This window comes from Lacerta agilis, chromosome 17, assembly GCF_009819535.1.
Source record: "Lacerta agilis isolate rLacAgi1 chromosome 17, rLacAgi1.pri, whole genome shotgun sequence".
NCBI lineage: Eukaryota > Metazoa > Chordata > Lepidosauria > Squamata > Lacertidae > Lacerta > Lacerta agilis.
Window position 1 is genome coordinate 17996498 of NC_046328.1, and position 22711 is coordinate 18019208.

Below are 22711 nucleotides of genomic sequence, written 5' to 3' on the forward strand. Positions count from 1 at the left end.
ACACGCTGATTCCCGGACCGTCCGTGGGCCGGATTTAGAAGGCGATTGGGCCGGATCCAGCCCCCGGGTCTTAGTTTGCCTACCCATGGACTAGATGATCCTCAGGATCTTTTCCAACTCTTCAATTCTATGATTCTAAGCTCCTTCCAAGCAAGCAACTGGTATTGTCAGAGTTCAAGGGCACATTCCAGCCAGGCAAAAACATTCACCAAAGTGTGTGAAGTAGGGTCAGTGATGGGTGTGGCCTAGGAAGAGGGGGTGTGGCCTGCAGAGAGGGTGTGGTCTAGGAAGAGTCTTGAGGGCAAGGAAGAGAAGGCCGCAATATACTCAGACAGGGCACTGGTCTATCCAGCTCTCTGCACTTACTGGCAGCGGCTCTCTGTGATTTCAGGCAGGGAGTCTCTCCCTGTCCTGCCAGGAGATGTCAGGGATTCAACCCAGGACCTTCTACATGCCAAGCAGATGCTCCTCCAACCGAGCTATAGACCTTCCCCAGCCAGCATGGCATCTGTGCATGCACATTTATGGGACTGGTTCCATAATTTTGGGGTCCCGTGGAAATGGCACCTTCAATGGACACCCCCAACCTGCAAGAGGGTGAGACATGCAAGCTGAGAATTCGCTCAGGCTGCATCAGATCGTCTTGGATACTCTGTGGCAACTGGAAGGGAAGGAGTGGCACTGCCAGGGCTGGGGTGGACCCTCGTTGGGGCAAATGCCCATCCTAGACACCTTCCAGAGCTAGTCCTAGGATGCTCACAGTGTTCTGGGGGCAAATGCAACTGCTAGTTGTGTCCGGGGTTCACGCCACTGTGCAGAGAACTGCAAAGTTTTGGTTAATAATCACAGGCTGCCCGTTTGTTTCTGGGCCCAGTTCCAAGTACCTATGAAGCAGGGACAGGGAAGTGTTTTCCTACACAAGGTTCTCTGAGCGAGTCCCACGGACTTGGACACTGACGCAGGCTGTGGTGCACATCTCAGAGGCTGGCAGTGCTCCAGCCCCCACATCGATCTCCTCATTAATTCCACCATTGTCCTCTCTCCCCGCCTGGCTTCACAGTCTGCTCAGTGCCACCTGCCTCCCCTGCACCAGCAGACTCTTGAACAGGACTGAAGGTGCCCCGTGTACGATGCATGTCCTTGCATAACGGCACCTTTGCTTGCTTGCTTTTAACTCACTTATCCAGCTTCACAAAGGGCTGTTGGCATGGAGGGCAGGGAAGGGGGAGCCTGTTACTCTCAAGGGTATTGCAAGCCTCTTCCCTGAACTTGGAAGGGCCATAGCTGAGTGGCAGGGCATTTTTGCCTCATGGAGAAGATCCCCAGTCCAAGCCCCTGCATCTCCAGGTAGAACCAGAAATGTCTCTTGCCTGAATCCCTGGAGAACATTGTCAGTGCTGACAATACTAAGCTAGATGGGTGCAACTCAGTATAGTAAAGGGGTGTAGCTCAATGGAAGAGCATCCTCTTTGCATGCAGATTCAGTCCTTGACGTCTCCAGGTAGGGCTTAGTAGAGACCTCTACCTGAATCCCTGCACAGACTCTGCCAGCCATTCATTGTTGAGAAGACTAAGCTGGATGGAGTAACGGTCTGATGTGGTATAGCTCGGTGGTCCAACATCTGCTTTGCCTGCAGAAGGTACCAGATTCAATCCTTGACTTCTCCAAGTAAGGATGGGAATGTCTCCCATTCTGGAACACATGAGAGCCTCTGCCTGTCAGTGTAGACAATAATGAGCTAGATGAATGAACAAGTCCAGCTTCCGCTTCCAAGCTTTTCAGCTGACATTCGAAAAGCCCCGAGTCTTTCCTTGAAGATACAAGATAGAAGGACAATGCATAAGGCCTGCCCTCTGTCCATCTTGATGGCATCAAGTGTCCTGTTTTGCCTGCGTTGGCGATCAGCTGCTTGTTGTTGCTGATCAGTTGATCAGCAGTGCCTGGAATCCCCTACTGGCCCAGCTGAATCTTTATCTGGCCCACACCTGATATCATATATGACGGCACATGTAGGGAAGGCCATTTGGCCAAAATTGCTACAAAGGGAAAATGGAGAAGTCTGATCAGAGTTCTCCCACCCTTGATCTATGGCCTTCCACCAGATGCGGGGATCCTTTGGCCCTCAGGATGCTTCTGAACTGTGTAAGAAGAGCCTTTTGGATCAGGTCCATCAAGTCCAGCATCCGGTGGCCAGTTTCCAAAGGGAAACTCTCAAGCAGGATCTGGGCACAAGAACTTTCTCCTCTCCTGCGGCTTCCAGCAACTGGTCCTCAGAAGCATTCCTGCCTCTGACCATAGAGGAAGAGCACAGTCCTCTTTTAAAGCCATCCAAGTTGCTGGCCATCAGTGCTTCCTGCAGGAGTGAGTTCCATAGCTTAACTGGCTATCATCCGTGCTTGCTGGGGCTGATGGGAGTTGTAGTCCACCCAGCAGCATCTGGAGGGCTAATGGTTCCCCCGTCACCTGCTCTACAGGATCTTCTCATTCTTCCTGCAGACCTGCCCCCCCTCCCAGTACCTGCTTTTCAACTCAGCAGCCAAATCTCCCTCCCCACACCCTCCGCCCTGGGGGCTCCCAACCCCTGCAACCAGCCCCCACTGTGTGCTCACCCACCCCAGCCAAGTGAAATTAATTTCACCATGCAGGTCCCATGAAACGCTTGCCTGTGTAAAACACTTGCCTAAATGCCGAACGGTTATTATGTGCCTCCGGATTCGCTCCGTCTATTAATTTCACAACCCTAATTTACCAAACCACCAATCAAATATTCTTTGGCAATATTTGTACTTTATCACCCATGATGTTTAATTGCTCGTAGCTTCCCCTCTTTCCAAGACTTTTCGAGGTGGTTCTCTGTTTAATATTCAAACCAGGCACTGAAATGAGACACATCAATCGAACCGTGTGGTTATGAAAACCTTCTTTTCTTTCCCCTACTCCTTTTCCTTTTCCTCTCTCTCTCTCTCTCCCCCCCTCTCTTGCCTTGGCTGGAAACGGAGGCTGTATCTTGCTTCCTGCAGAATGTGGGCAGGACCACCCTACAACCTTGTTGGCTTCGGGAATAATGGCTTGGAAATGGATCCTTCGCTCTCTCTCTCTCTGGCTAATTTCCCTTTTGTCACAGACAAGATGCCAGCACACAGAGAACGACAGATGTTAAGCCTTTGTCATAGTTAGCTTGGGCTTGTCAAAGTCAGGATGGGGAACGGAGCCGAATGGAAGGAAGTTTTCCAAACTGCGCTATAAATATAGTCAAAACCACATCTTTAAAAGCAATTAGGCGAAAGGCATCTTTGCGGATTAATTGCATGGTTTTCAGTGGATTAACCGGTTGATTAAATATGCATGCAAATAGGACAACGGCCCCGGAGAATGACGAAAAGGGCTCTTTCTTCGATTTTAGATCAGAGGGAGGGGGAATCTCAGGCCAGAAGTCCACATGCAGCCACCCCCCCCTCAAGCCTCTCTATCTGCCCCTTGGGACTCTCCCCAAGCCAAACACCCATCTTCCCACGACACACCCCTCGCTGGTCCTGCTCCACACCTCAGTTGGTTTTGCTTGGCTGCGATGTCCCTTTGAACTCTGATAAAGCCTCCTTATAGCTGGGGTGGAGGAAAGAGCAGGGCATGTGTGAGTTAGTGTAGGAACTACCCTACCATACAAAAGTTGCTCCGCCCACTTTTGCCTCTAGCCCCGCCCACCATTGGCACATGGCGCTTAGAAGGTCACCTGGAAGGGAATGAGGCTCCCTGGCTGAGAGAATTCTCTCACCACTGTTATAGATTATATAGGTATGTATCCCAGCAGGCAAGCCTCAGAAGAGGTATTCCTTCCTGGGTGAGAGGTGTTACATGTAATGGTTTAATTGACACAGAAATGAAGAATGGCTTAATTAATGGTTAGCACAAGTCCAGAATTTCCTGGGCATATCCAGAATACAGGGTCTGGGCAGAAATCAGCAAGAATGCCTGGGGAAATCCTGATTGTGTGGCAGCCCATGTCAGCCGTGTCAAATTTTTTGCCAATTTCCCATAAAAAATAGCCCAAAAGCTTTTTAAAAAGCCCCTCCCTTCTTATGCTGGTCTACGGCCATAATAAAGATTTGTTGTTGTTGTTGTTGTGTTCTTTAAAAAAAAGGTCAACAACTTAGCCGCCAAACCCCCCCCCCCCAAAAAAAAGGCTCAAAAAACCTCAACAAATTTTCTGTCCGGATTTTCACTGTTTGAAATATTGCAGCCTTAGCTAAAGGTATATCACAGAATATTTAACATGGGGTTCCACCATGAGGCTATATTGAAAACAAGGAGAGCACTTTGCACACTTGCTAAGTTAATGATTAATTAACTGATGGTTGTCTCTCTGGTAGCTAACATTTGAGTGTTGTAACCTTAGATCATGTGAGAGTTAAAGGTAAAGGGACCTCTGACCTTTAGGTCCAGTTGCGGACGACTCTGGGGTTGCAGCACTCATCTCGCTTTATTGGCTGAGGGAGCCGGCGTACAGCTTCCGGGTCATGTGTCTAGCATGACTAAGCCGCTTCTGAAGAACTAGAGCAGCGCACGGAAATGCCGTTTACCTTCCCGCTGGAGTGGTACCTATTTATCTACTTGACGTGCTTTCGAACTGCTAGGTTGGCAGGAGCAGGGACCAAGCAACGGGAGCTCACCCCATCGCGGGGATTCGAACCACCGACCTTCTGATCGGCAAGCCCTAGGCTCTGTGGTTTAGACCACAGCGCCACCTGCGTATTGGGTTGCAAATCTCCATTTTGAAGGGAGTTGCCTTTGAGTCTTTGTCTTCCAAACTCAGTGAAGTGAAGATGTAAAATGAAGCTCTCCTGAAGCTCACCAGTAAACAGACTGGTGACTGGAATTGTTTGGCTGTTTTGGCTGTGGAGAGAGAGACCTTTGCTTTTATTGTTATTTCATATTTTCTAAGATGCTGAGCCTGTGCTGGACAGCACAAGACATTGTATGCATATTTTGGTCATAACATTTGATGTATTTTGTTTCATTTTAATGAGTTCTGCCAGTAAAAGTTTAAATAATATTTTTATGGGTCTGGGCAATGATTTATTCCAAAAGGAGTCAGTTCTTATGCTTCCAGATGCTTCAAACTGCAACAATATTAATATCTGCAAGAAGAGACGCAGAAGAAAGCCTCATCTAAGGTTTGTAGGTAGTTATATTAATGAATGCTATTCATCAGCCTAAAGGTTTTTCATCCAATAAGCCAGCCTTTGGCAATGTGGTGCCCTCTGGGTGTTACAACTCCTATCAGCCCCAGAAAGCTAAGAATAAGGCAACTTCCTACATTCTTATTGAAATCATCCCTTTATTCTGAATACTGAAGATTAGAACCTTACTTTATTTTAAGGGAAGGACCGAAGCTCAGTGGTTGAGCTGTCTCTCTCTCCACTTGCTTCAAACCACCCAAAAGTGTTTAGGCAGCTCTGTTATTTACTTATTAGTAAAAAGAGGAGGGCAATAGCTCGTTGGCAGAGCATCTGCCTTGCAAGCAGGAGGTTCCAGTTTCAGTACCTGGCATCTCCAGGTTGGGCTACCTGCGACACTGGAGGGCAGCTGCCAGCCAGTGTCAGCAGCACTGAGCTAAGTGGACAAGGCAGCTCCCTATGTTTTGCTGTCTCAAGAACTGGCCCCTTCTTCTTTTTTTTACACAGAGTGCTCCAAAAAGGCCAGAAGCAGTATTCATGAATTCTCCATTTGCCCATTTCACCTCTCCCGAGCTAAAGGGGTTCACACGGAGCCCTCAGCCTCCTGGAAAACATCCTCACTGCAGCAGCTGCTGAACAACAGCCATAACTTGCCAACCAAGAATTCATTTCCGAGAGCAAAGGAAATTGGGGGACACACACACACACTGTGACACTTCGGTTTCAGGTTTAATGTTCCTATTTAGTTCAAATGCCCAATTTCTACACTGATTTATACTTCTTCTCCTTTCCATTTATCTTTGCTCTGTTCGAAACATTTAAAAAGGTCTTTCTTCAGCAATAGAAATGGTGGAATAGCAGGAAGGGTGTTATGTAATTCAAGCCCCGGGATGGGGAGGACGCAAGAGATTCACCTCCTACCTTGACCTCCTTCATCACTTTATGCAGGGTTTGTTAAATGCTCTCGGAGCATCCCTTATTTGCATGCGCACCACTGAAATGAGATAGTGGCGAGTGGTGCGCATTGAGATTGATAGGGTGGGAGGCAGGGAGCTGAACAGCAGGTGGCGCCACAGTCCGTGACACGCAAAGCCAACTAATTTAGTTTTGCCCTCATCCTCCTCTGCTGCAACACTAAGACTAAGGAGGAGGGAGGTGACAGGCAGGGCCACCCGCGGACAAGTTGTAAGAAAGAAGGCTGGGAGGTGGGGCTGACTGGGAGCAGACTAAAGATGGTGGGTCAGTGCCTCTTTCACCCTAACAGACCAGCCTCCACTGTTGAAATGGACTTCCACTGAGCGATGATATTTTAAGATTTAATGTGAAGTGTTAACTTGGGATATGGAATGTCATAAGGCTACTTGAGGGTTTTGCCAAGGGATCTTGTTGGCTACTGAGAGAACAAGATGCTGGATTATTATTATTATTATTATTATTATTATTATTATTATTAATACCCCACCCATCTGGCTTAGCGGGACCATTGGCCTGATCCAGCAGGGCTTTTCTGATGCACTTAGGCAGACATATGTAGGATAGCTCAGTCGGAAGAGCATGAGACTCATAATCACAGGGTCATGGGTTCGGGCCCCACATTGGGCAAAAGATTCCTGCATTGCAGAGGGATGGACTTAGATGACCCTCATGGTCCCTTCCAACTCTATGGTTCTGTGAGTCTATGACTGCGGTGTTCGACATGCGGTCACCTCTTGATTGTTTATGGAGACATCATGCAGGCCGTCACACAAGCTGACAGCTATCAAGCACTGCCAAGCAGCTAATAGGACGGTATGTCCACTGTCAGATTCTATCAAGGACTTAACTGCAATTGCCTACCAACCCGCAAATGGTCCAGTGCAAGATCTCATTACATAGAGCTATCAAATGCAGTCAAGTTCCGAGCACCATGGGGTGTCAATTCGAGTCATCAAAGATCCTGTGAACAGTCAGAAAAATAGTTTAAGTGTTCTGAAAGAATATCCAGCATCAAAACTGGCTTGCAGCTGTCCAGGTTTGAAAAAGTTAACTCAAGGACCTTGCGGTGTATGTTGGTTGGTGTTAAAAGCGGGGGGGGGGGGGGGGTGGATACACACCAGGAGCCAGGTACAATTTTTCTTATCGACATTTATGTTTATGGGAACAGTAATTGAGAGGAGTTATAGTGGATCTGTGTGCAGTGGGCATGCCATGGTGCTGTGCTGCCCACGTGCCCAGGGTCTTAAGGAGCTGGTGCAAGATGCCTTCACACAAGGGAAGATTCTTCAAGTACAGCCCTTAAAGTCTCTCAAGCAGCCTTGCCCAATCTATCGCCTGTTCCTTGTCTGTGTTTTATTTACTGTGGACTGAAAGTGTTTTCCGTGTGTGTGTGTGTGTGTGTGTGTGTGTGTGTGTGTTTGCTTGTCTGTGTATAGTTTCTGGGCATTGCTAGACAGGGAAAATTAAGCTGCTGATACCCTAATGCCAGTATATATATATATATATATATATATATATATATAGAGAGAGAGAGAGAGAGAGAGAGAGAGAGAGAGAGAGAGATTGTTATTGTTCAGTCGTGACCCCATGGACCAGAGCACACCAGGCGCGCCTATCCTCCACTGCCTCCTGCAGTTTGGCCAAACTCATGCCAGTCGCTTCGAGAACACTGTCCAACCATCTCATCCTCTGTCGTCCCCTTCTTCTTGTGCCCTCCTTCATTATATATATATATATATATATATATATATATATATATATATATATATATATATATATATATAAAATGGCATTAGGGTATCAGCAGCAGCTATCAAATGCAGTCAAGTTCCAAGCACCATGGGGTGTCAATTCAAGTCATCAAAGATCCTGTGAGCAGTCAGGAAAATAGTTAAGTGTTCTAAAAGAATATCCAGCTTCAAAACTGGCTTGCAGCTGTCCAGGTGTCCACATATAACCTATGGTGCGACTGCATTTGGAATACTGTGTACAGTTCAGGCTGTCTCACCCCAAAAAAGATATTGTAGAGTGTTGACAGGTTCAAAACAAGGCAACTAAAATGATCAAGAGGGTGGGGAGACTCCACTATGAGGAGAGATTGCAGCATTAGGGAGAGTAGAGAAAAAGAGAGCGAGAGGTGATATGATAGAAATGTACAAAATGATGCGCAGCATGGAGGAAGTGGACGGAGAAACGTTTTCCTCCCTCTCTCATAACACTAGAGCTGGCAGACATCCAGTGCAGCTTGAATGTCGAGAGACTCTGGACAGATAAAAGAAAGAGCTTCTTCACATGGAATTAAACTGTAGAGTTGCTCCCCCCCCCCCACAACAGGAGGCAGTGATGACCACCAGCTTGGATGGCTTTAAGAGAGGATTGGACAAATTCATGGAGGAGAGGGATGTCAATGGCTGCTAGTCATGACAGCTGTGCTCTGCCTCCATAGTCGGATACAGTTACTATGCTTCTAAATACCAGCTGCTGGAAACTGCAGGAGGGGAGAGGGCTCTTGTGTTCGAATCCTGCTTACAGGCTTTCCATGGGCATCTGGTGAGAACAGGATACTGGACTAGATGGGTCATTGGCCTGATCCAGCAAGGCTCTTCTTATGTGAAATGGGTATTTATTTATTTTTAGTTCAGGATGTGGACACATGTGTGTGTTCTGGGTGCAGCCCAACCGCAGGCTGTGGGCCTTGACAAATGCCTAAGAATGCCAACTCCCTGATAGTCATCTAATTGTTTGAAGGAGCTGCCCCAGTGTGGTGCAGTGGTTAAGAGCGGTAGACTCGTAATCTGGAGAACCGGGTTCGCGTCTCCTCTCCTCCACATGCAGCTGCTGGGTGACCTTGGGCTAGTCACACTTCTCTGAAGTCTCTCAGCCCCACTCACCTCACAGAGTGTTTGTTGTTGGGGAGGAAGGGAAAGGAGAATGTTAGCCGCTTTGAGACTCCTTCGGGTAGTGATAAAGCAGGATATCAAATCCAAACTCTTCTTCTTCTTCTTCTTTCTCCCCTCCATTCCCACCTCCTCCCAGCGCCAGAGCATATGCCCGCACTGCCCAGAGCAGGCACGCTCCCAAGGGGCGTGTGGCACAGAGGGTGCCCTCCCAGTTGCAGGATAGCTGCTTGGGTGCCCAGAGCGGCATGCACGCCCTGAAGCCAGGGGCGGAGCGGGCAGCCCATGGGGTGTAGCGAGCCACACATGGGGAGGAGCAAGCCGTTCATGGCGGTGGAGCAAGCCGGCCATGGCAGACATTCAGCGCACCGCCCCCCTGCAACTCCCAAGCCTCCCCCAAGTTGTCAGAATGAAGGGGGGAGGGGGAATGCCATCAGCAAAGGGGTCAGCTCCCCCCTTAGCCTGATGGCTCGGGGTAGGCTTGGGAGTCGTGGCACACCGAATGTCAGCCCCCTCAGTGAGGGCACCCGGGGTGCCCCGCCCCCACCGCCCCCCTTCCTACACCCCTCCTTCCTCCCACTGTATTGACCCTCTGATGCAGGATGCGGAAACAGCTTCCCGACTGGCAAAGGAAGCCCACCCACCCCCGCATCCTTTGGAGCTATACACCTGACCAGTAAAACACCCAAGTCTACTCTATGTGTACACTGGTGCGCATGCAGAGTGCTGCTATTCTCAAGCAGGTTTTCTGTCACTTGCAAGCAAATTCAGGCCACTCAGTCAAAGTGGATTCAGAACTCTTGTGCAACAAACCCACTTCCCCAAAATATCAGACCATTTTTTGTGACAAAGCAGCCGGGAAGTGAGGCATGAGATCGTAAGTGGTAACTCTAAACATATGTAGTGGACAAGTGTCAATGTATTTGTGTTCTGGGATCAGGTTTTAAATGAAACTGATAAAATTGCTCAACAATATGTCAGGACGACCGCAGAACTTGCTCTGTTAAATTTATTTACAGATGATAATATGGACTTGAGAGATAAACCACGATAGGATACTTATTAGAACATGCACATATGACTATTGCACCATTTTGGAAAGACCATTAAGGTGCTAATTTAACAGCATGGTATGAAAGGTTTCAGCAGATAAAATCACATGTAAACTAAGAATAGCTAGAGGAAATAAACACAGAGATTGGTTTGCGAGGAAGCAGTGGAGTTTTATCATTTATTGCTTATACAAATACTTCAGACAGCAAACAGAAAGTCCCTAGGGTGTACTCCAGAATATGGATCTGTTAAATGTTTGTTCTCACTTTTTTATTAATTTAAATAAGCTATCTCTGCATTTATATGAACTTCTTTGTGGGTGCATAGAAGCTTCTTGGTGTTTTCGCTTCTGATTTTGTTCAGCTTGTTACGGGGTAGATTTCATAACGTCTTTTCGTCTTTTGTTAAATTGTAGATGCTTGTTATGTAACTTAAGAAAATAAATAAAAGACAGACACACAGAGAGAGAAATTAGTTGTTTTCAACTGTTTATAATATTGTATGTTAATATTAATGTTTGTTTCCATTGTTGTAACCCACCCTGGGACCTGAGGGTGATGGATGGGTTATTATTATTATTATTCCCCTGCTGGATCAGGCCAGCATCCCATCTAGTCCAGCATCCTGTTCTTACAATGGCCAGCCAGATGCCTGTGCAAAACTCTCAAGTGAGACCAGAGCACAACAGCCCTCTCCCCTCCTGCGACTTCCAGCAACTAATTTTCAGAAGTATCCCTGCCTCTGACTGTAGAGGCATCATGATAATTAGCCACTGATAGCCTCAACCTTCACGAGCCTGCCGCTTCAAGCAAATCAGAATACATGTTCAATAAATAGCAGATGTTGTCTAATTTCCCTCCAAACAAATCAGAATGAATGCTCAATGAACAAGTCATCTAGAAGCAACCTAAGTGTTTTGTCTGTTTCGGAAGAGGGGGGATTCTGTGCCTCACTGGGTTTTCTCCTGTGAAACGTCTGTGTGTGTCCCTATGACAGTTTTGGATTTCCAAATGCACCCTCAAGGCCACAGAGGGTTAGGAGCCCATAAATCCACACATAAATAATAAATTGCCACCTTGCCTGGATGGGATTTTTTTCGTGTGTGTAATTAAATGGTAGCTTAAGCAAGGAGGGACTGGCTTTGTTTTCTGACATCTAACTTGATCTCCTTGCCAATTTCCTGGAATGAATCTGAAAGCAAGGCGTTTTACTGCCCATAAATTTCAAGAGAGGTTTACAAGGTGCTGAGGAAGACAAGAGAGGGGTGGCTGTTACCCTTTCACCCTGTTCATCTCCCACCAGAGATATCTGGCTGGCTGGTGGCTTCTGGAAGCAGTACAGGCTGGTGCAGTTCTAGTAAGGACAAAAAACAAGTGGAGATCATGCCACCCTTTGCATGGAACCAGGTAGCTGTTCTAAAATGTTATAAGCATTCGAGATCCAGCCTGCTGGATTCATGGGGGTTCAGAGCAGATCAAAATATGGTTGAATAACACCATAGCCGTTTAGGGGTTTTAGTTTAGAGAGGTGGCATCGTAGAAGTTTGTAAAATTATGTGTAGCGTGGAGAAAGTAGATAGAGAAAAGGTTTTATCCCTCGTTCATAACACTAGAACTCAGGGACATCCAGTGAAGCTGAAGATTGGAAGGATCCAGACCAAGACCTCTAAAAGGAGTTGTGTCAGGAGCAGCCCTGTTCTCATGCCCTGGATGTTCTGAGAACAGCATGTTGAACTAGATGAGCCACTGGCCTGATCCAACAAGCTCCTCTTATATTCTTATATTCTCTGGTATGGATGGACGTGAGATTCAATTCCATTCATAGTAAAAGGCAAACCTCCTAACTTTCCCAAACAGTACTAGACCTTTGAAATGTGCACTTTGCCGAATGTTGAAATGTAGCATTGTGTTCAACCAAGTAATGTGTACAAAACTGCATATTCTGGGGGAAAGTGTGCATAAAAATGTATGCATTTGTAAATACACACACACACACACAAATATGCATTCTGCTTTGCAAAACTGTGTACGCTAAGAAAAATTGCATACAAATATGCATGTCAAGAGAAATTCACACTAAAATGACAGTGAATTTTCATGTGGACTTGTTTCTGAAAAATTTGCAGCCTGATGTGGAAATGAGGAGAACTAAACTTAAAAATGGGGAAAAATGAGAAACCAAAATTGACAAATATACCTATCCGCAAGGCCTAGTCACAAACCCTAGTAGCCTAAATAACAACCTCTCCCCTCTCCCTACAGAGATCCGTGAGGCATTCAAAGTTTTTGACCGGGACGGCAATGGTTTCATCTCCAAGCAGGAACTGGGCACAGCAATGAGGTCCCTTGGCTACATGCCCAATGAGGTGGAACTGGAAGTCATCATCCAGAGACTAGACATGGATGGTAAGACTTTTTGGAGGGGGGTGGGAAAAGTTTTGGATGCTTCTCCCCCCTTTTGTTGCTCTTCTCTTTTGAATCAAACTCCCTGTTTCTTCTGTGTGCTCTCCTCCCTGACTAGCCTTCCCCCAATCTGGTGTCCTCCAGATGTTGTGGACGAGCCAGCAAAGACTCCCACTCCTGGAGAAAGAAATAGCATTTGAGATGAGTGATCTGTCCCTGAAGGCATAAAAGGCTTCAGTCAAGTCCCAGGCACTCTAGGAGCAAGTAGCTCACTTAGAGCTCTCCGTGGTGCTGAAACTACTGGCCAGCCTTGTACTCGTTTGTCAAATCCCTGTGCCTTCTCCCTGGTGCTATTAGGCATGGATATGGGGAATAGAGAGGCAACATGTTTGGGGGAGGGTGCTCAATCTTGATACTCTTTATCCCACCTTCACCCCACACCTTTCCCCCTTCTGCTTCTAGCTTGCTCATCCAGGCTGCCTTCCCTCCCGCACTGAACTTCATGAGCATCCCTGGCTGATGTGCCTCTAATGTGACCATTGCCAGAGCTATTACAGATTTGATGTCCCCCAGCTAAAGGGAATATTTGTCTTTCAGAAAAGAGTCTCATCTCAGAGTTGTAAAAAAAAAAAAAGGTTGACAGCTCCATAAAATTCAAGCTGTGAATTTGCCAGCACTCAGAATTGCTCTTATCTCAGGGCTGCCTTCCATGGAAGGGATTGATATTAAAGGTGGCAAAACTGACCCTACTTGGATGGCTCCAGAGAGTAAGCCAACTGGACTGGGGTCCATGGCCCACAGATTCAGGAAGGGCCCATTCATATGGGCAAGGGGCACCCATGGAGCAGCTGAATTCTATCCCTTCTTTTGCTTGTCTACCTTTTGTGATGGGCCCCCATTAGCTACTGTTTTAGAAGGCTGCAGAAAGAGGCACAATTTCCCCACTTGCACCACCTGAAGCTGCTGGGAGTTGTAGTCCAAAATAGCTAGAGGGCTCCAGCTTGGGGAAGACTGCTTAATTAGGGGAAAGGCCATAGCTGAATGGTAGAGCTTCTGTTTTACATGCACAAGATCTCAGGTTCAATCCCTGGCATCTTGAGGTAGGGCCAGGCATATCCTCAGTCTGAAACCCTGGAGAGTTGCTGCTAGATGAACTAATGGTGTGACTCAGTTTAAGGCAGCTTGCTACATTCCTAATTGTAGCTCCGTGGTAGAGCATCTAGCTTGCATGCAAAAGGTCCCAGGTTCAATCTCCAGCATTTCAAGGTAGTGCTGGGAAAGTCCCTTGGCTGACAACCTGGGGAGCCACGGATGGTCAGTGTAGATAATACTGAGCTGGGTAGACAAGTGGTCTGACTCAGTATAAGTTAGCTTCCTTTGGCACAGCACATGCATTGCATGCAAATGGTCTCCAGTTCAATCCCTGACATCTCAGGGTAGGGCTAGGAAACCCTGGAGAGCTGCTGTCGGTCAGCTCAGGTGATACTGAAGTACATGGACCAGTGGTCTGACTCAATATAAGGCAGCTTCCTATATTACTAACTTTAGCTCAGTCAGTAGACCATCTGCCTTGCATGCCAGAGGTTCCAGGTTCAATTCTTGGCATTTCCAGGTGAACCTGGGAGAGACCAGTGCCTGAAATCCTGGAGACATGCTGCCGGTCAGTGTAGATGATATTGAGCTACATGGACCAAGGTCTAACTCAGTAGAATACAGCTTTCTATCTCCCTCTTTTACTAGCAGACAATTACAGGTACATGCAGAGGAAAGCCATGATGGCAAAGTGGATTTGCGGAACAGGTGTCTGCACAGGGATATTATCCAGCTCAGTAGTGATACCCCGGCTGGCAACTCCTGTGTGCCAAGGGGGCTTGCCCAGGAAATTGTTTTTCTCTCACACACACAGGCTGCCAGTTTGGCCAGGGGCGGAGGAAGCCGCCTGGCTACCCGGGGTGGCAAACCCAGAAGCACCTGGGGGCGTGGTTTCGCTCCCAGCACGCATGCACAGCGTGTGTACGATGCATGCGTCGGACGCATGCTGCACATGCATGCTTGGAGTTGCGTGCCAGTGGTGGGCGAGCCCCGGGCGAGGGGGAGGGGAAGTTTTTTGGGGGGGCTGTCTCCAGCAGTTTCAGGACGAGAGGGAGACAGGGGTGATGTACAGCTGAAAGAGGAAATGCCTAGTTACAAGATAGTGGAGGAGGAGGGAGAAGTTAGACAGCAGACAGCAGAGACCTCCCTGGAGAGTATGGGAGACCCTCCTGGTCCAAGAGAATGCCGGTCCCTCTGCATTCAAGAACAAAGAATGCGAAGGGATGTGCCTCCTGTGACTTCCCATAGGTTTCCAGGATGTTGTGGGAGACGGAAGAGGGGGGACTCAGAGTAGCCAATGTCTCCTATGCGTGGAGACATGGTTCTTTTGTCTTGCAACCAGATGACTGGGGACAAAATCCATAAAATATGAACAGATTGTACTTCTTGCCTCTGAGGTTATCGGGGGAGGAGAGGATACTCCACGCTTGAAACACTGCGAGTCAATGTAGACAATGAACCAATGAACCAGCCAGTCAATGAATCAATTGTCTGACTCAATACAGTGAAGGAACATAGCATCTCCTTTGCGTGCCAAAAGTCCTTGGCATCTCTGAGTACGGCTGTTCTCCACTAAGATGAGGTGTTTCCTAGGGGAAGGGTGGTACCTCAGTGGTAGAGTATCTGCTTTTCATGTAGAAGGTCCTAGTTTCAATCTGTGACATCTCCAGGGAGTTCTGGGAAAGACTCCATCCTGAACCCCTGGAGAGCAGCTGCCAGTCAGTGTAGACAATACTGAGCTGGATGGACCGATACTCCGACTCAGTATAAGGCAGTTTCCGGTGTTCCCACGCTGATCAGCTGGAGAATAATATACCTTCATTTTCTGCTGCTGCCTCTGGGCGGCCTTTGTTGCAGTGACAGATGAACAGAGCTGTCCTTGTAATGGAGATAATTAACTCTGGCATTCCCCAATAATTATCCAGAGGCCATGCCAGCTCATCTGATCTACTCACCAGATCACCAGGGTAGATAGAAGATCCCCAGAGGGATGGTGTTTTCAGCCCAACTCTATTTCCTAGGTTATTGACTTCCTTGCTGAATTTTAATCTGTGAGCTGGTTACCTAATGGGCTTTTTAACCTTTGTGCCTGTTTCTTTGGGGGCAGCAGGGAATGGAGGGGGAGGGAGGTCCAATCAGAAGGAATGGCTGTTTGTCAAGGCAGCTGGGATGCAAGATCAAAGGCAGTGAAAGGCAGTGTGCGAAGTGATACACACGGCAGCAGAGCGTCCAGCTAGCATCTATATCTCTTCTAACACATGCACTAATGGGAACTGAAGTGGTGGTGACTGACCAGGGACGAGATATATAGGGGTCGTGGAAAACAGCTTGATGAAAATGTTGGCCCAGTGTGTCTATCAGTTGTGGAGGGGGAAGGTGAATTCCATGCTAGGGCTCATTAGGAGAGGGACGTAGAATTGTTGTTGTTGTTGTTATTTTAAACTGCCAGAATCATAATGCAGTTGTACAAGTCTATCCTGTGGCCACACCTGGAAGATAGGTAAAAAAGTGGGGTGGAGAGTTCAGAAAAAGGGCAATCAAAATGATCAAGGCGCTAGAGCAAGCCCAAGCTTTCCCTGACCCATAAAAATGGACCCTGTGTTTATGTCTTTGAAACGCCTTAACAGTTTGTTTTTGTTTGTTTGTTTGTTTGTTTGTTTAATTAAATAATTAAAGCAACCTTACAGGAGAAGCTATGTAACTAGCACAACGTATCATTTGGACTTCAGAAAACATTCTGTGTGAGGCAAAGCTAAAAAGCAAACATATCCCTTCTCAAACTATTTAGAGACAAACAAAAGCTAGAAATAACTTGCCATATAAATATAAACGTAAGACTGTCATCACGTAGGTGGTGGTGGGGGGGGGGGGTAACCCCTAGTAAGAACACATACTTCTAACACTAGTATGCGCATTTGGTTGTTTTCTATGAAGCATTGCTAAGAACAATTATTGCCTTCCACAAAGAAGTTGCCTGCCTGTGAATTGTTTTTACTGATTTTAAAATTGTATTTTTATATGGTTTTAACCTGGCGTGGGGACCTGATGCTGCCTCATTTTCACCTGTGCTGGTGTCTGTCATTTCCAGGCGATGGACAGGTGGACTTTGAGGAGTTTGTGACGTTGCTTGGCCCCAAACTTTCCACAACCGGCATCCCAGAAAAATTCCACGGCACTGACTTTGACACTGTGTTTTGGAAGGTAAGGAAACACCGATTCCCGCCCCCCACCCCCTGAAACCTGATGGTTTGGCCCTCTTTCTTGATTTTACTGCAGATATATGTACTGAAGATGCGTATTTTCCCGTTTTTCATGGTGACTGGAACTGCTGGTTCACACCAGGAGGTAGGCACCACCATTTTCCTTAATTATGTCATGCTCCTTCATGCTTCCCAGCTCAATTTCCATCTCGCAGAGGAAGGGAATGGGGATTCTGCAGGGTATTTCTACATTTTATGGCAGCCTCCCCTCAGCCTGGTGCCATCCATGTGTTTTGGACTACAACTCCCATCAGCTCCAGCCTGCATGGCCTTGAGGTAGGGATGGAATCTGGGAGAAATGTTGGTGAAGTCATAACAGGTTTCAGTCAAATTTCATACATCATTGGAGCAAGCATCTTGCTTAGAGCTCTCCATGGTGCTGAAACTACTGGCCTGCCTTGTGCCTTCGACATGGTACTGAAACTACTGATCTGGTCCACAATATGTTGCTGGACTACAGCTCCCATCATGCCTGACTGAGCCATGCTGGCTGAGCCTGATGGGAGCTGTAGTCCAACAACATCTGGATGGCCACAACCTCCCTATCCGTAGCCTATATGAAATCCTAGGACAGCCTTCCCAACCTGGTGCCATCTAGATGTTTCAGACTACAACTCACATCAGCCCCAGCCAGCATGACCATGTTCTTATCTACCCTACTAACATACAGCAGTGCTGGTTTGGGGCTGATGGGAATTGTAGTCCAAAACCAAGTAGAAGGAGCCTGCTGCTGGGTTTGGCACCCTGTCTTTAAAGCAACGTCCATAGGATCACTTTTAGCATATCAATATATCAAAACACTCTATTCCCTCCACTGTTTTCAAGTAGCTTCATTTGTGCAAATATGCCACACAGCCAGTCTCTGATTGCCTTGCCACCTTCCTTTTAAAAGATCCCTGGGTCTAGAATTACAAACACCAGTCATTGACTAAGGAGCTTCTCTCTTTTATTTTAAGATTCATAGCATTGAGCCTGTTCATGCAAAGCCCTAACAATGGCTCAGTAGTTTCTTCACGTGAACCACATTCCTCTTGGTCAGAGACGGAACACCATTTCCAGCCAGTGGGATGGATATTTATTTATTTATTTATTTATTTGAAAATATTTACATGCCTCTGTGTCAGAAAAATCCATATCAAAGCGGTTTCCAGCAATAAAACCATACAATAAAAACCATAACAGAGGTTAAAACAGACATCAATTAACCGTTTTGGAAAAATGTACTCTTAATTTCCTGCATAGGCCTGGCACAATAGTAAGGTTTTCAGCATAGAATGTGCCTGCTGAATATCTATTGGCAATGAGTTCCACAAGACTGGCCCAGTAACATTAAAGGCTCAGTTTCTTGTTGTAGTCAAACGAGTCTCAGCAAGTCAGGGAATGGCCAACGGTGCTCCTGCAGATGATCTCAGATATTGATCTGGGGCATAAGGGTTCAGGCAATTCCTGTGGTACCCTAGAGCTAAGTTGTTCAGGGCTTTGTAAATCAACCTTGAACCTGGCTTGGTAGTAGATGGGCAGACAGTGCAGCTGTTTTAGCAATAGTGTCTCATTTCTTTGACCAGAAGCTCCTGTCAGCCATCTGGCCACTGCATTCTGCAGACCCACACAGAGTGCATTACAGCAATCCAGCCTCAATGTTACCAATGCGTGGGCTACAGTGGTCAGGCTATCCCTGTCCAGGAATGGCTATAGTTGATGAAGCCGGTAAAACGGCCCCCCAACCTCCCCTGCCCAGAGCTGTTTTGAGAGGTGGATAGAGCCACCCACCTGTCATTCACCTGACATCACAATGCCATCAGGTAGCATATTTCCCTTTGCCCGTGTGGTTTGAAATGGAACCGGAAGTCATGCCTTGGTTACAACCCAATTTTCCATCATATCCAATCATTGGTCATGCTGGCAAGGGCTGATGGGAATTGTAGTCCAACAGCATCTGGAGGGCACTACATTGGCTAACCCTGGTGTACGTGTGTATATGTGTGTGCTCCCTGGCTCAACCAAAGCTCCATGCAATGGAATCAGGAGCTGTGACCATCCTGTGACGACTGTTCCCACCTCTGTAGTGCGACATGCAGAAGCTGACGGTTGACGAGCTGAAGCGGCTGCTGTACGACACTTTCTGCGAGCACCTCTCCATGAAGGACATCGAGAACATCATCATGACGGAGGAGGAAAGCCACATGGGGAATGCAGAGGAGTGTCCGGTTGATGTGGAGAGTAAGCAAATCTTTGTCAGCACTTGGATCACTGGGTGCCATGGGATTTCAATTTGGGAGCCATGGGAATCATGGGAGCCATGGGAGTTGGACATCAGCTCCGTACTTACCCTTCTACCAGCTGGCCATAAAAGGGAACTACATGCCCTTCAATCCCATAGGCAGGAGCATCTAGGTAGATGCCTTCCAGCCAAGGTATCAGGTGATGGGGAAGGAGCCAATAATCTCCGGCTTCTCCCTGTAGGTAGGATAGGGGTTCATTAAACTGAACTAAAAGTACTCTGGGGAGCCACATGGTTGCCCCTCAGTACCTCTCCCCATCCACCTAGATCTGATCCAGGAGGGATGGGGAACCTTTGGCCCTAGAGAAGTTGTTGGACTCCAATTCCCATCATCCCTACCTAGCTTAGCCAACAGTCAGGGATGGTGGGAGCTGTAGTCCAGCAATGTCCAGAGGGCCACAGGTTCTTTACCCCTGCAGTACTATATACCTGGGCAAGAAGCAGTTCTACAGGGTCTCTGGCTGGTATGTTCCCTAGCCCTGCTACACCGAAAGAACCAGATCTTATGCATAATGTTCATAAAGTCCAGACTGCCCTCAGGATAAATCAAACTAGACAGTGACCCTCCAGCAGGTACTCAGTGGTTCAGGAAGCTTCCTCACCTAGAGACCCTCACTGTTAAACTGAGTGGGGCAAATTAGCTCGGCAACCATAGGAACATTGGGAGCTGCCTTGTCAGGGCATTTGTCCAGCTTGCTCAGTATTGTCTACACTGATTGGTAGCAGCTTTTCCAGGGTTTTAGGCAGGGTTCTTGCCCAGGGCTGCCTGGAGTTGTCAGAAATTCAACCTAAGACCTTCTGCATGCAAAGCAGATGCTCTACCACTGAGCTACCATCCTTCATTGACGTTCTTCACTTTTAACCCACTAGCTATGGTCAGTCTCTATTCCCATTCTCCCAGCTATTGGGGTACCCATCCCTCAGGCATTCCTTTCCTCTTAACCTATTCAGGGGCATAAGGGACGGCGGGTGGTGCTGTGGTCTAAACCACTGAGCCTCTTGGGCTTGCTGATCGGAAGGTCGGCAGTTCGAATCCCCATGACAGGGTGAGATCCCGTTGCTCTGTCCCAGCTCCTGCCAACCTAGCAGTTCGAAAGCACGCCAGTGCAAGTAGATAAATAGGTACCACTGCGGCGGGAAGGTAAACAGTGTTTCCATGCGCTCTGGCACTCATCACGGTCCTCTCTGAGCCAGTAGCAATTTAGTCCTGCTGGCCACATGACCCGGAAAAATGTCTGTGGAAAAACGCCGGCTCCCTCGGCCTGAAAGCGAGATGAGTGCTGCAACCCCAGAGTCGCCTTTGACTGGACTTAACCGTCCAGGGGTTCTTTACCTTTTCACCCTTACCTATTCAGGGGCATGATTCACCCACTAGCCGCCAACCCCAAAGAGGAGAGGGGAACCATACTTTTGGGTTGTCTTCTACAAAGGCTGTAGTATCTAACTCTCCTTAAGAAACTGCAGTGCCTGGGAACCAAAAGGCAGTGCAGAGCAGGCGGTTAGCTGTTTAGTGTCCCAAAAGGACTGAGGACTGGGAAAAATGTCCCTCATGTCCCATGTCGATCTGGCCCTGGCAAGGCCACAACATCAGCAAGTCCTGTCTGTTCCTGTCCTAGATCTTGCTCACTCGTCTTTTGTTTAATTAGGGAAGTGGTTGTTCTGTTTAGGCTATGAGCTGCTTTGAATGCTAATGCCAATGGTGGCTGCAGGGAGACTGGTGGAGGAAGAATGGCATTGCATGCCAAATCACACCAGCCCAGGGCGGCGGCGGGGGGAGGGGGTTGGCAGTCAGTTTGTAGGAAGGAGAAAGTCTCAGAAGTTGGCTATATCGCTGGAAACAGATCCCCAGATATTGCAGGGAGGTCAGGGGCTCCAGGTTGAAGATTTCCCATGGGCATCTTCCTAAGAACAGGACATAGGACTAGATGAGTCATTGGCCTGATCCAGTAGGCTTTTCTTAACTTCTTAAAGCTTCTGAATACCAGTTGCAGGAAAGCAATGGAGAGTAGAGTTGGTCTTGCACTCGGGTCCCACATGTGGGTTTCCCATATCTGGTTGACCACAAAGTGTGCCATCGGGGTGTGTGTGAGCCCCACCAAAAAAAAAAAAAAATCAAGGAGAGAGCCAGGCCCCCTCAAAATTCCCAGGCGGCTGTGCACGCATGCCACGGGGCACGCTCATGTCACACATGCAAACCACAGGGCGTGTACACAACGTCAGCCGCGCATGTGAAATCAGAACTTGGGCTGCAAGGAATCAGACCTGGGGCCACATGCAGGCCACAGGTTCCCCACCCCTGACCTAGCTAACACTGAGCTGAACTAACCAACATTCTTACTTGGTGCTCTAAATCCTTTCCAACTGCCCCAAGTTACCACCATCCTCATTATTACAATTAATTTAATAATTACCTTCTAAACTGCTGTCTGGGATGCGGGTGGCGCTGTGGGTTAAATCACAGAGCCTAGGGCTTGCTGATCAGAAGGTCGGCGGTTCGAATCCCTGGGACAGGGTGAGCTCCAATTACTCGGTCCCAGCTCCTGCCCACCTAGCAGTTCAAAAGCACGTCAAAGTGCAAGTAGATAAATAGGTACCACTCTGGCGGGAAGGTAAACGGAGTTTTCGTGCGCTGCTCTGGTTCGCCAGAAGCGACTTAGTCATGCTGGCCGCATGATCCAGAAGCTGTATGCCAGCTCCCTCGGCCAGTAAAGCGAGATGAGCGCCGCAACCCCAGAGTCGTCCGCGACTGGACTTAACGGTCAGGGGTCCTTTTACCCTTACCTTTAAACCGCTGTCTCAAGGCAATTTGCACATATGATAATATAAAAAACCGGTTTAAAACACCGAAAGCAACAAATAAATGTAAAACTAGGCTGAAACCCTAACAAGAGTACATGCATGGTAAAGACCCATTTATCCTGCTGGGGAAGCTTGCTGGAACGGAAATGTCTTTAACTGTTTCTGGAAAGTGCAGACAATGGGTGCCTGCCATAGCCCTGCTTCAAGAAAAGCTGTAGGCAGCAACCTGTATAAATTATGCATATATTTACATGTTTTTATTTTTTGTTATTTTTTGCACAACGTGTTCTTAAATATTTATCCCATTAATTCTATTTGGGTTTTGCTAGTCATGGGGAAGACCCCGAAATAATTGTTCAGGTTGGCATTATTGACTACCATTGTCCGATGGTTTGGAAAGCCAGCATCCATGCTTCCAGGGGCTGAGCAGTTTTTGCTGGCCTGTGTCTTTTATTCTCCCAAACAGCTCCGATGTTAATATATGCTGTAAGGGTGTCTAAGTGGAACTGAAGAACCAGGAAGATCAAGTATTTTTTTAAAAAAGATTGGAGTACGTTCCTAATTTACTTAAAAGACTACTGTAAACAGTTAAAATCATTAGCAGGGATGTAATAACACTTGTAATGTGGAATTAACAATGGTAACTATGGATATGTAACCGTTAGATAATGGTAAAAGATGCAGAAAATCTAATTTTAAATAAGAAACCCACGGAGGGAGGGAAGGAGGTCCGAAGGTTCAAATGAACCTTTCATTTCAATGTTTGAAATGTATAAA

General features: G+C 47.4%; 1 protein-coding gene across 2 annotated transcripts in view; it reads left to right on the top strand.

Moving 5' to 3' along the window:
• The window catches only part of CABP7 (calcium binding protein 7), a 51081-nt gene that overhangs the window by 25843 nt on the left and 2527 nt on the right, over positions 1–22711 (top strand). The window contains exons 2-5 of one of the 2 annotated variants that reach the window (XM_033136026.1): positions 12362–12505; positions 16683–16795; positions 16871–16939; positions 18921–19074. In XM_033136026.1, coding sequence (XP_032991917.1) covers positions 12362–12505; positions 16683–16795; positions 16871–16939; positions 18921–19074 — 480 coding nt within the window. The remainder of the gene's footprint in view (positions 1–12361; positions 12506–16682; positions 16796–16870; positions 16940–18920; positions 19075–22711) is intronic. The other variant, XM_033136027.1, reaches the window with a different exon arrangement.